Source organism: Sparus aurata, chromosome 12 (assembly GCF_900880675.1).
Source record: "Sparus aurata chromosome 12, fSpaAur1.1, whole genome shotgun sequence".
In the NCBI taxonomy this organism is placed as follows: domain Eukaryota; kingdom Metazoa; phylum Chordata; class Actinopteri; order Spariformes; family Sparidae; genus Sparus; species Sparus aurata.
The window spans coordinates 11978192-11992058 of NC_044198.1; the positions used below are offsets into that span (position 1 = coordinate 11978192).

The 13867-nt window shown below is 46.7% G+C and overlaps 2 protein-coding genes across 2 annotated transcripts; both read left to right on the forward strand.

Annotated features, from left to right (window-relative positions):
• The first annotated feature begins 4145 nt into the window (after positions 1 to 4145).
• LOC115592964 (uncharacterized) lies at positions 4146 to 12146 on the forward strand. The gene is made up of 3 exons (XM_030436246.1): positions 4146 to 4223; positions 4295 to 4355; positions 10858 to 12146. Exons 1-3 carry the CDS (start codon positions 4146 to 4148, stop codon positions 12144 to 12146), a joined length of 1428 nt encoding a protein of 475 aa, XP_030292106.1.
• Positions 12147 to 12240: 94 nt separating this feature from the next.
• On the forward strand, positions 12241 to 13140 carry LOC115592965 (uncharacterized; the record flags this gene model as incomplete). The annotated part of the gene is made up of 1 exon (XM_030436247.1): positions 12241 to 13140. A coding segment is annotated over one exon (900 nt), but the record flags the coding sequence as incomplete, so codon positions are not given.
• Positions 13141 to 13867: the final 727 nt, after the last annotated feature.

Sequence of the window (13867 nt, forward strand, 5' to 3'; positions counted from 1 at the left end):
GCCGTTTGGCAGCCTTGTTGTGCTTGTAATAGCACGTCTGGCCATTCAGTTGGATCATTTCTTCAAGACAAACAAGATAAGGAGAACGTACGTGAAGACAGACAGAGAACACTGAGTTTGTCAATAAAGCTTTTCCGGCGTGGCAGAAACAGGGTCCCGAAATAATCCTTTGACAAGCTGAACCTAATGTTATAAACCAGCCACCTGGCCTGACTTCCACCTTTGCTTTGTTGTAGCAAATTGAGCTGGGGTTGTAAAAAGTGGGTTCTGGTTTATTCCTGGACTGACAAAGCATTTATATACCTCAGACTCTATTCATCTGTTTACACTGTTACCTGGTGATGACCTGGACCATCACCAATATGTCACGGTGCTCCTTGTTTTTGTTCTCTACGTATTCCTATGTTTTCCCTTGATAATTGTATAACTTCCAGTAATTCTTCCAGACTGTGTGAGTATGTGCGTGTATCTCCTCGCGCATGTGTGTGTGTGTGTCTCCTTTTTGGCGTTAACCATGAGTGCGGTTTGGTGTGCAGGTTTCCTGTGTTCAACATTTTGAATGGACTCGGCACCCCTATGCGGTGTGTGCTTGTTTATTTGGTCATAAGTATTTCCCAATCTTCTGTTTATCTCAGACCCCAAAATAGAATAACACATTAATATTTAAAGGTCAATACCGGTCACCTAGTCAGGCCAGATTTCTCAATAGCTTGCGTAATAATTACTCTGGCCACTAGAGGTCGCTGTCTTAATGTCAATGTGGTGCGTAATAAGCTGCTTTAACAGTCTACAGGTGAAGCGCCAAAAAGTTGAATATCGTGCAAAAGTTCATTTATTTCAGTAATTCAACTTAAAAGGTGAAACTAATTATATAGACTCATTACATGCAAAGCGAGCTATTTCAAGCCTTTATTTGTTATAATTTTGATGATTATGGTTTACAGACTATTAAAACCCCAAATTCAAAATCTCAGAAAATTAGAATATTACATGCGAAAAGGATTTTGAATCTAGAAATGTCAGCCCTCTGAAAAGTATAATCATGCATATGTACTCAGTACTTGGTTTGGCCTCCTTTTGCATGAATTACTGCCTCAATGCTGCGTGGCATGGATGCCATCAGCCTATGGCACTGCTGAAGTGTTATGGAGGAATTCAATTAGCGGCCTTCAGCTCTTCTGCATTGTTCAGTTTCATGTCTCTCATCTTTCCCTTGGCAATGCCCCATAGGTTCTCTATGGGGTTCAGGTCAGGCGAGTTTGCTGGCCAATCAAGCACAGCAACACCATAGTCTTTGAGCCAGGTTTTGGCACTTTTGGCAGTGTGGGCAGGTGCCAAGTCCTGCTGTAAAATGAAGTCAGCATCTCTTTAAGGCTTGTCTGCTGAAGGAAGCATGAAGTGCTCTAAAATGTCCTGGTAGACGGCTGCATTGACAAATCAACACAGACTGTGGAAACTTCACACTGGACTTCAAGCATCTTGGATTGTGTGCCTCTCCGTTCTTCCTCCAGACTTTGGACCTTGGTTTCCAAATGAGATGCAAAATTTGCTCTCATCAGAAAAGAGGACTTCGGACCACTGAGCAACAGACCAGTTCTTTTTTTCTTTAGCCCAGGTAAGACGCTTCTGATGTTGTTTGTTGGTCAGGAGCGGCTTGACAAGACATTCGAAGCCCATGTCCAGGATCCGTCTATGTGTGGTGGCTCTTGGTGCAGTAACTCCAGCCTCAGTCCACTCCTAGTGAAGCTCCCCCACACTTTTGAATGGCCTTTTCCTGACAATCCTCTCCAGGCTGCGGTCAGCCCTGCTGCTGGTGCACCATTTTCTGCCACACTTTTCCCTTCCACTTGACTTTCTATTAATGTGCTTTGATACAGCACTTTGAGAACATCCAACTTCTTTTGCAATTACCTTTTGAGGCTTTCCCTCCTTGTGGGGGGTGTCAGTGATGGTTTTCTGCACAACTGTCAGGTCAGCAGTCTTCGCCATGATTGTGAATTCTACTGAAACCGACTGAGAGACCATTTAAAAGGCTCAGGAACCCTTGCAGGTGTTTTTTAATCATTAGCTGATTAGAGTGTGACACTCTGAGCCTACAATATTGAACCTTTTCACAATATTCTAATTTTCTGAGATTTTGAATTTGGGGTTTTCATAAGCTGTAAGCCATAATCATCAAAATTATAACAATAAAGGCTTGAAATATCTCTCTTTGCATGTAATGAGTCTATATAATATATAAGTTTCACCTTTTTAAGTTGAATTACTGAAATAAATGAACTTTTGCATGATATTCTAATTGTTTTTGTTTCACCTGTATATAGTTGTTTCTGTTGTTACAGCTCAAATTATATCAGTATGCAATTAAGACTTCAAAGTTATGATAAAGCACAATAATGACAAACTTTTAATTTTAATTAACTTTTAAAGACTCAGGGAACACTTTTAGTTGATCGCTCATGTCACCTATCATTAGTGAGCTGTCAAATTGCGCCTTAAGGCATCTGAGTTGCCTGACATTAAATTTTTTTTAAATAGAGCTTTTAGCTGTTATTTACACAAGGGGCATAGACACACTGGGCTGTGAGAACAGACTAAGTCTAAGAGCATATTCATCCAGGAGCATGATGATGCTTTCCCTGTGATGCAACTTGTGTTGTTACAGCCTGACAGTCCTGAATCCATCACTACCTACATGAGTTCAAGGAGAGTTTCTAGCCTTCTATTCTGTGTTATTCTCCACCACTGCCTACATCCCACAGCAGCTTCATCCACAGCAGTGCATCGTCAGTTCAGGGAAGGATGCATCAATCCCCTATCTTTGTTTGAATGCTCGAGCAGCAGTAGGCTGGATTATTGATCTCGTCTCAAACTCTGTAGATACAATAAGACAGGGAAAACTGAGCTGCACGTAGATTTTATGTCAAAGCGTGCCTGTGATTTACAACCACACATAAAGTCAGAGTTTATATTGTTGCATGTTTAGCTGACCTGGTTTGCACCGACTCTTCTGGTGACATAAGCAATTAATCAGAAATAATGAATTAGACGTGTGCCAATTGAACACTCCATTTCCCTATAATTAGTACAATTTTCAACGGTCTACTCCAGTAACCTTCATACGACACTACAGTTATGATCAGGCCTTCTGTTCGGAGACTATTACAAAACCAAAAGTTGCTTGTATGTGTGATGGTTTGATTTCCTTCAAATTGGATGCACTAAAGTGTTCTGATATTAAAGGTGCACTATGTAGATTTGAGGAAGATTTTTTGATCAGACGAGAGGATCCTCATTGACTGATTTTTTTTAATTTAATTTTTTTTATGACTCGACAAGCCGAATAAACAAACTGACGTTAAAGGACAACACAATGTAATACTGTTTAACTTTGTTTATATGTGGCAGACCCTGCCACCTTTTAGCTTCAAATAGTGTTCTGGGACCTTATTTTCCTCTGAGGACAGCTTGTTTATTCAGGTATGGAAAATATATTTTTTTCTGAGTTTGTATTGTTACCTCATTCATATTGTAAATCTTAAAATTTGGAGTTTGAATATTTCTCCAGAATTACATAGTGGCCCTTTAAATATCCTAATTTTGCAATAAAACCATGATCAGACTCATACAGACTATACAGCAGGGGTCTCAAACTCAAATGAGCTCAGGGCGCTGCAGGAATTGTCATCTCATAGGAGTGCCACTACAGCATTCAAGTGCTACAAGAAAGCACAATATTTCAAAATGTTTCATTCTTATTTTCATTATTAACGTAGTTGTACAAAGAACAGTAGTTTGTATACATTTTTTTTTCTCTACTCTTATATAACTTACTGAATCCTTGCACTGAACTAACAAATGAAATACACTTGTACTTCATTTCTTGCCAGACACCTGGCAGCACTAGAAATCTGTATGCACATAAGCTTTTAACAGTGGAAATCTTGTTTTCCTTATAAATTACTTATTTAAACATTGCACAAGGCTTTCTGTGTCGTCAGTGATCCAGGCATTCCGCCAATTACATTTCTTGCCCACCTTCCCCCCATCATTTTACTTAAAAAAAAAAAAATCAATAGTCCGACGCCGGATGCTGCAATTACAAACTGCCATAGGTGTCGACTCTGCACAGCAGCAGGACCAGCATGAGAGTCGCACAACACAGCAACTGGAGGCACATTTCACTTTTAGCGTGGAGAGAGTTTGGAGAGCTCACTGACAAGGTTAGGACGGAGGGATTTGTTGTCAAATCCAAAAGCAAAAGTGCCTATATGGCAACGTGTCGGATTTAAAGTCCGTGATAACAGGTAACCTGATAACAATATTGAGGGAAAAGGATTACCTGACTGAGAAAAGTTGGAGGTGTACAGCCTGTTGCCTGCAGCTCTTCATCCAGCAGCTCCTTCTTGGTCATTACTCCCGAAGACTTAAAATTGATCTGCTGTCTACAGATGCTGAAAACAGCCGCTGTTCTGCTCTGCCGACACATTTTGGTGAACGCACAAACTTTGAATTCCCTGCGACTGATTAACTTCAAAATAAAAGTCAAAAGCGCTTATTAATTTTTATTCAATTGTCTTTCTATTTCAATTACATATAAAGGTGTGGTCGTAGTTATTGCCCGGGGCCGGCAATTTTAAATCTCTATACAGGGTTAGTTTTTCATTCTTAGGAGTATCAGGTGGAGTACTAATCTAATTTGAGCAGACAGTGGTGCGATTGGGTAATTAAAGCCACTTAGGAGTAGACGATTAAAATGAAACGTTAAGCCTGAAGGCTAAGGTTATGTTGGATAAATTCACCATTTCTCTCCTTCTTTTTTTTTTAATCAGCAAAAGCTGAGTAAGTTTTTTCCTCTGCAGAAAGAGGAGGACGGTATAATTAGTCTCGATTCCTAAGGCGTCTCGCTGTGGCTGGATTCTATTTAAGAGTCATTTTAATAATACCAATTTCATGTGCAGATTTTACAGTGACTTATTCATATCTTACCAAAATACTGAAAGAGCAGTTTAACAACTGCAGGGCACTGTACGTGAGGAAACAATCATATCAATAGAAGGGTCAAGTTTCTCTATGAATAAGGTGTGAAGTGTAACCTCTCACAAACAGCACCAACAGTTTGGCACATAAAGTTGTTGTTATGTGCTAATGTGAACCATGTTTCCCACTAACGTTGTTTCAGTCACTACAAATCTCTCAGACAACAGAAAGTCTTATTGACAGCTGGGGTGGATCACATATTGAGGGGTAAAAAAATCAAGAATTTGTTGTTGTTTTCAATCAATATTTTATTGCGTCCAACCACCAACCGGACCACCACTTCCTTCCTCTCTGCCTGTCTACATAAAAAAACAACTGCTTCCTTCCAGCTGAACATTGGCTCTGAATGTAGCTCTGCAGTTTGGAAATCATCTGATATGGATGCATTTCCCCAGACTCTGGGCTGCTTTATTAAAACGTTTTTAAAAACTGAATGTCTGTCATACAAAAATAAGTACTTTTTTTGACAGATCATGTTCTTGTTAAAAACTGAAATGCAATATTCCTTCTACATTTTTAGAACATTATTGATTTTCACCACTTTCCAGCTGCGGTTCTCAGCAGACGGTTGTGAAGTATTCAATAAAATTTGAAAGAACACACAAGTACAGAGCCTTTGACAGTCTGTTATCTTTCCTTGGAGGACTTTTATATCCGAGTTCTGGAGTTTATGACCCGGAGCAGCAGCTTTCATATTTAGACACGTGTCGAGTTATTTAAGAGGGAATACTGTTGGGGCAGAAATCATACCTCATGTGCGCCTGCTAAAAAGTACTGGATTCTTTTTTTTCTTTATTTTTTAAAGGAAATTATTCATCTAAATGGATTTACTTCTCCTCAAGATGATGATAACCACTGATAATATCCACAATCGTACTAAAGGTAATTCTCTACTTGTAGTGTGACATTTATCCATATTATGAAGCTTCACGTCCATTTGCTTCCAGCGCCAACTCTACACTAATATCTTATATTTACAATAATTATTTTAGCGCTTTTCTTCCGAAACCCTTCACTTTTCAGTTCATTTTGTATATGCTGTTAATAGTTTACCATTTGTTTTTGTAGATAGTGTAACATTGGCATTATTGATCCTTTATATAATCAGATAGGTGTTTTTAAACCCCCTTACCCCCCCAGGTTAGCCTGTCAGCTAGTCTAACTGGTTTCTGAAATGAAAGAAATGTAAGTACCAGAGGAGGACGGTCAGCTCTTCGGAGTCCTTTGCTCAGTTCCTCTTTACTTGTCACTGGCTAAGTTTCTCCTCCATGAGCTTTCACTCCTCCTTAGCTGAAGCTGAGCTGGGGGCAAAGTTGGAAGCTAACATCCAGCAAGAGAGGACACATGCAATTTTAATCTCTTATCCAACAATGAGGGCGGAGCTTAACTGCTCGTTTTCACAAGACGGTGCACGAGAGTAACCTTCTTTTTGGCAGCTATACACTAAAACACACTGTAAACTATTAACTATATATACAAAGTGAGCTGTCGGAAGTGGATATCCTAAATTAAGGAAGACAAAAGTCAAAGTCAATTTGTGAGAAAAGGAGATGAAGGAAATTTGAACAAAGGCAAGAATAATAATAATAAAAAACGTTATTTCTATAGCACCTTTCAAAACCAAAGTCACGAGGTGCTTCACAGAATATAATAGCACACAGTACATGATTAAGCATATAAAATTCAGTAAAATCAGATGCTTCACAAAATACTATACTGGTGCAAAGAGCAGTAAACAAAAAGATATAAAAACACAGAGATAAGACAAAACATGAAAGAGCAGAAGTTCAAAACTGAGGTATGAGAATTCGTCTTTTTGGAACACATCCAGTGGAGTTTGCACCGGTGAGTCAGAGCCAAGTGTCCCAATCCTTCTGTGTGTTGTACTGACGTGTGGAAGAGGTCCCATCTGGGACATTACAGCATGTCTACTAGGTTTCACAATGAGATGAAGCACAGTCGTTCTTTCAACTGGGAGTACCAAATCTGATGTATTTTCAGTTAAAGTACGATTTCTTACAATCTCAAATAAAGGATGGCGGGAGGAGCATTAACAAGAGGATGAACAGGAGTCTTGGTTTGTGACTCTTGGTAGTTATTAGCTCAGGGACATGTAACGGGGCATATAATGTTCTCTTAGCAGATCATTTACCCTCAGGGATCTTTTGTCGGACCTAATTGTCTCGGTTTTACAGGGAGCAGTAATACCAAATGAAGAGAGGCGGACGTGATCAAAATCACCAAGTGCTGCCGAACAGACATCAGTTTTCAAGTGGCAGTTTTAATGTGTGGTCTTCAGATGCAAAGTGTGTCTTTGCCTGAAAAACATTGAGACAAAGCAGAATATACATTAGCACTTTTATAGCCATTAATGAGAAATGGAAAATGTCTAGTTAATTAAACTTTAGTTTCCTTTTCGCTGGTGGCAGACAAAATTGTACGGTGATAGCAAGGTTTAACAGTAAATCAATGCAAAAGCTAAACGTTTCTATTGTTCTATATTCTTCACATTGTCCAATTTTTGTTAACCTAATGTTGATGAAGCTGAAAACGTGTCTATTGCCTGTTTAAGTTGAAAAAACAACAACTTTACCTACTCTCTACTCTGATTTTTCTCTACATTTTGTATTTTTCAGTAATTTGTCTGCACATTCAACAGGTCAGCTGTCACACAACGTTCTGTATCGAATTACGCAAAACAGGACCCAAGTGAAGACACGGAGAGGCAAGCAGGTTGAAAACAAAAAAGCCGAAAAGGAAGTAATAAATGACAGGCAAAGGAAAGTCAGAGGGAAAAAAACTGAATAGAAAACGCCAAACTGAGGACAAACTATAAAACCATGACGATCAGATCAGAAACACACAAGGCCCGGGGAACAGAAACAGGGGACGCGTGGACAGAAACTGACAAACCAGAGAGTGAAAGGACAACGCAGGCTTAAAAACAGACTAAACTAACGAGGGGATGAGGTGCAGGTGGAGACGCTGGGATCAGGGCAGTACTAATGAGGCTGATGTGAAACAGGTGCGGGGGGGAATACTGTGCTGCCATCATGCTCAAGTTAGTGGACTGTAGGCGGCATCCGTACACTGATGATCCACCTTTGAGGTGAGTCACCCTCACCTCAGACCTCGAGTGGAAAAAAATGCTGCCTCTCTCCAAAGGGGCGATGCATGCTTGGCTGGTGTCATTTCACACATTAATTTCATGTTCCCACAGCAGTCCCTGTGTGATTTGTTCTTTTGATACTCAACTCAGTCTTTGTGGTGGGGTGCTAAATTTACTGGTGTGTTGTGAGCCGAGAGTCCTCATCAGGACTGCATCCGCTCTGACATTCATCTGTGTTAGCCCTCCTAGCACATCCAGCGGGGCAGACTGGATACCTTTGCCTGGTCCATTGTAGCCATAACAGTGACATGGACTGGTGGGGGCTTTGCATAACGGGTGTCTGGCTGACGATGCAATATGTGTGCTTTTTGGAGCCAGGAACACGACTTATCTTAAGTATTGTTGCTTGCTGCCCATTTTGTGATTTTTTTTTTTTTTTAAATGCTTGAGAGTGGGGCAGCCAGGCAGGGGGGTTTATACCCCAGTTAAATTTAAATTTACTCAATTCTACACTGAACGTTTTGCTGGAAACTTTCAATGGAAAAATGAGTTAAGATCTTGTGGTGTAACTTAGTGCGTGTAGTTCAGGCTAAGTAAAACACATAATGTAACTCTAAATGCCCAGGGGACGCCTTATGTTGGGTTTTAATGGAGTTATTATAACTAAAGTTCAGGAACAGGACCACGCCAATCCACTTGCCGACCTGCCACCCAGGTCCAGCCACCTCGTCAACCTAACCACCTGCGCCTCATCAATCTAATCACCTGCGCCCAATCAACCCAACCACCTCCACGCTCGATCTCATCACCATTCCAGCCTACATAAGGTAAGCCAAACCATCTCTCTCCCGTTCGTCGCACGTTCTGACATCGTTCAAAACAGACAAACAACCAAAAAACTTTGAAAGAGAAACGAAAACAACTAAACTTAAAGGTATTCTTACCACGACGGAGCAAGAGCTTTTCCTTAGCCCATCGGACGACGAGCTCTTTACCAACGGATCCGCCATCCCCGAGACTCCCCAGTCCGCGGCCGTCTCCACTCAGGTAAGTCCAGCCGGGCAGCCGGCACGGCCGCGCTCCGCTACACATCTCCCCCGGCAGGAAATCGTCCGCTACTCCGCGTCAAGCGACTCCAGCCGGACGCCGCTAACGCGCACCACACCACCACAGGGGCCGCAGCCACCCGCGTCGCCGCCCAGGTAACAGCCGGTCTCCCAGGCAGCGCCGGTCTCCAAGGCAGCGCACCCCCGACCGTCCATCCTCACGGCGATCGACCCGCGGCCACAGAGCCGCCAGCCCGAGGCGTCACCCACCAACTCCGCCACTTCCATTAGTGACTGGACAGTCGCTCGCCTCCAGCATGCCCTCAGGGAGAGACGAATCCCATTCCACCGCACCGACAACAAAGCCCGGCTGTTCCTGCTGCTGACCACCACCACTTCCGCTCCTGCCGTCGCACACGAACGGCGCACACGTGACGTCACCACGCAGCCCGCCGTCGCCGACTCGCGGCGCATCCGTGACGTCACTACGCAGCCCGCCGCAGCAGACCAGCCATCTCATCCAGCCCCAGCAGAGGGCCAGGTCGTATCAACCACTGCACCTGTTCCCTCCACAGCTCAACTAACCCAACTCTTTTCTGCTTTCTTGTCCTCCATGCACCCTCAGATCGCACAATCGTCCCTCGCACAAGCACCCCTTCATCCCAACATCCCTTCTTCTTCTCTTCCTTCTTCCTTCAACCCCACCAATCCCGCTACAGCAGCCTCCACTACAAACGCCGCGACCGCTCGTCAAGGCGCAGGCCCATCCGAACATCCTCCTTTTCTATCCCTTTACCCCCCCCCCCCCCCCCCCCCCCTCCCTTCCCCAACACCCCCATGTTTTTTCTGTTCCCACAGCGCCCCCCATCACCAGCCTGGCCGCTCCGCACACCATCACCCCACCGACATCCGGCAACTTCACCTTGGCGTCCAGCATCCCTCCAACCCGTCCCACTCCATCCTCACGGCCCTCACCCATCTCAACCTCCCTCAGGCAGCAAATCATATCAGGTACCTACATCGACCTCGCACACCTGTTTCAGCCTTCCAAATGCCCCTCAACCACACCCAGGGAGCTTCCCACAGCTCAGTTCAAGCACCCCCCACCACGTTCCCGGAGTTTGCTTTCGCCTTCTCCCTTTACCGTGACACTCTTTGTTCAGCCTTCCCCGACCGCAGGGCCGAGATGGACGACTACCTATCCACCATCCTGGACCTGGCCCTGCGGTTCGGCGGCACCGGTTTCTACACCTACCACGTCCTTTTCGCCTCCCAAGCCGCCGGCCGCCTCCACCAGCTCAACCAAGGCACATACTGGGGAGCCCTAGACTCCGAGCTCTATTGCAGAGTTTTCGCCGCAAGCCCATCCCTTCCTTGCCACCTCTGCGGGGCTCCAGCGCACCCAGCCACAGCATGCGTCGTTTCCGCCCCACTCCCACGTCCCCTCGCCCCTACCACACGCCCCCCCCCCCCCCCCTTGCTAAGCCGACCCCCACACACCGCACCGCCCCCTCTCATCACCCCCAAGCCCTCCATCACACCACCCGCCAACCCATCATCATCAACCCATGGCTCCTTCCCACGCGGCGTCGACAAAAAAGGAAGGCCAGTTCTCTTTCAGGGCGGCAGGATGGTCTGCAACAATTTCAATGATTTAGGCAGGATGGCTAATCATCGACCTTTCTTCAACCCACGGCACCACCACCCCAAGCATCAACAGCCTCATCCCCAGCCCAGATTTCTCCATGAATTACACCACCATCACCCACGCCATAAACCTCATCCGTCTCGCCGGCCAAGGCGCCTGGCTGGCAAAGGCGGACATAACCAGCGCCTTCAAAGTCCTGCCAATCCGTCCAGAGTTCTGGAAATTCTTCGGCGTGTCCTGGAAAGGCCAGTTTTACTTTTCGGTCCGCCTAACCTTCGGATGCAGGAGCAGCCCCAAAATTTTCGACTCACTCTCCGAAGCCCTTTGCTGGATATTGCTTAACAACCACCACCTGCCCTACGTCGTCCACCTCCTGGACGATTTCTTGACAGTCACCCCGCCATCCTCCCCCCCAGCACAGGGACTCTCCACCCTCAAGTCAACCTTCCACCTACTCGGCGTCCCCCTTTCCACCGAAAAGACCTCAGGACCCAGCACATCCCTGGAATTTCTCGGCATCACACTCGACACAATCACCTTCCAAGCCTCCCTGCCAACCGACAAGCTGCTTCGCACATCCTTGTTCATTTCCAATTTTCTCCTCGCCCACCGCTGCACCAAGCGTCAGCTCCTTTCCCTGCTCGGACACCTCAATTTCGCCATCCGCATCATCCCCCAGGGCCGCTCCTTCATCTCCCACCTGCTATCCCTGTCCGCAGCCATTCCATCCCTCCACGACCACATCACTCTGGATAACCCATGTAAAATGGAGTTGAGAATGTGGAGAGATTTTCTTTCATCCTGGAACGGCATCTCTTTCTTCTATGACGACCACGTCACCCAACCGCAAGACATCCAGCTTTACACCGACGCAGCACCATCGGTCGGCTTCGGAGGCTATTACGGCGGCAGATGGTTCACCTCCGCTTGGCCCCCAGAGCTCTCTTCTCTATCCCCTTCCTCCGCCCTCTTCGAACTCTACCCGGTCGTAATTGCAGCACTCCTTTGGGGGCACGAATGGTCAAGAAAAGTCATCCTCATCCACTCAGACAACCTCACAGCCGTCGACATCATCAACAAAGGTCGCTCACAATCACTAGACATCATGCAATTCATCCGACGCCTCACCCTAATCTCGGCCCATCATAACTTCATCATCCACGCAGCTCACATTCCCGGCCATTTGAACTGCATTGCTGATTCCTTATCCCGGTTCTCTTTTCAGAAGTTCAAGTCCTTGGCGCCAGGCTCGGACCCCCACCCGACACCAGTCCCACCATTTTCAGCAACCGTCTACCCGTAAACCCGCACCTCCTCCGCCTCGTCGCCTCATCCCAGCACGCCATCTTGAATCATCACCATCACCGAACACCCTGTCATCGTACTACAGCGGTTGGTGCCGCTTCAAGTCATTCCACGCCCTCCACCTCCTTCCCTTTCCTTCCTTCGACCTTGTCACGGTAACCAGCTTCATCACCCACGCCCACACGGTTCTCAATATCAGAACATCCACCATCCACGTATACCTCAGCGGCATCAACCTCTTCGCCAAACTGCTTTTCGGGTCTCCATCCCCCTCCATTTCTCATCCCCAAGTCGCCATGCTTATCAAAGGCCTACACAAAGCAGAACCCCAGCTCGCTCCCAAACGCTTACCCCTAACCGTGGACCTCCTCGCCCGTTGCATCCTCACCCTCCGTTCAGGATATTCATCGCCATTCACCGACTCAACCCTCGAGTCCATGTTCCTCCTGGCGTTCTTCGGCTTCCTGAGATGCTCAGAATTCACCTCCGCCTCCGCTACCCACGACCCCTCTCGACATGCAACCCTATCTGACATCTCCTTCCATTCCCACGACACCCTCCGATTCAACCTCAAACGAAGCAAGACCGACCAGCTCGGCATCTCTCATCCCATCTTCCTCTTCCGACTAAACTCTTACCTGAGCCCTTACGAACCAATCCTTGCTTACCTACACCAGAGACGAGCGCGCCACTCTTCTCCGCTCGATCCACTCTTCATCACCGAAGATGGCAGAGTCGCCACGCGCTTCTGGTTTCACCATCATCTCCGCCAGATACTCGCCAAATCAGGAATCTCCCCCGAACTCTACTCTGGCCACTCTTTCCGCATAGGAGCTGCCACCACCGCCTCAAGACAAGGAATCACCGAACACACCATCAAAGTCCTTGGTCGTTGGTCCTCCCAGGCCTACGACAACTACATCCACAGCCACCTCAGCGACATCCGTCAAGCCCACGTCAGCATCTCGGCAGCACCTTTTGGGGGAAGATGAAGCCACGCCCGTAAGGACGCGCGCTCATCGAGACGTACCCCCACCCTGAGTCTCGATCGTCTCCCCCCCCCCCTCGGCCACACGATGGCTCAGCCACCCCCTTTCATCCACCGACCCCGGCCCCCTCCTCCTCATCCAACCCCCCGACCCTTCTTCCTCATCCAACCCCCTCGACCCCCCCCTTTTCGTTCCGTCCTCTCCAAATCGTCTCAATACATAATAAACTATTTCAACCGTTCAACTTGGCGTGGTCTTGTTAGTGAAATGGAGTTATTATAACTAAAGTTCAGGAACAGGACCATGCCAATCCACTTGCCGACCTGCCACCCAGGTCCAGCCACCTCGTCAACCTAACCACCTGCGCCTCATCAATCTAATCACCTGCGCCCAATCAACCCAGCCACCTCCACGCTCGATCTCATCACCATTCCAGCTTACATAAGGTAAGCCAAACCATCTCTCTCCCGTTCGTCGCACGTTCTGATAACCCCCCCCCCCCCCACCAGACCCTCTCTCTCTCCACCAACCCTTCTCTCAGGACCACTGGCAGCCCAGCCTTCGTCACCACCATTCCATGGCAAGGAGACACCAGAGTAGGGACCCGGGCCAACCAGCACATGAGTGGGGGGGGGATGAAGCCACGCCCGTAAGGACGCGCGCTCATCGAGACGTACCCCCACCCTGAGTCTCAATCGTCTCCCCCCCCCCTCGGCCACACGATGGCTCG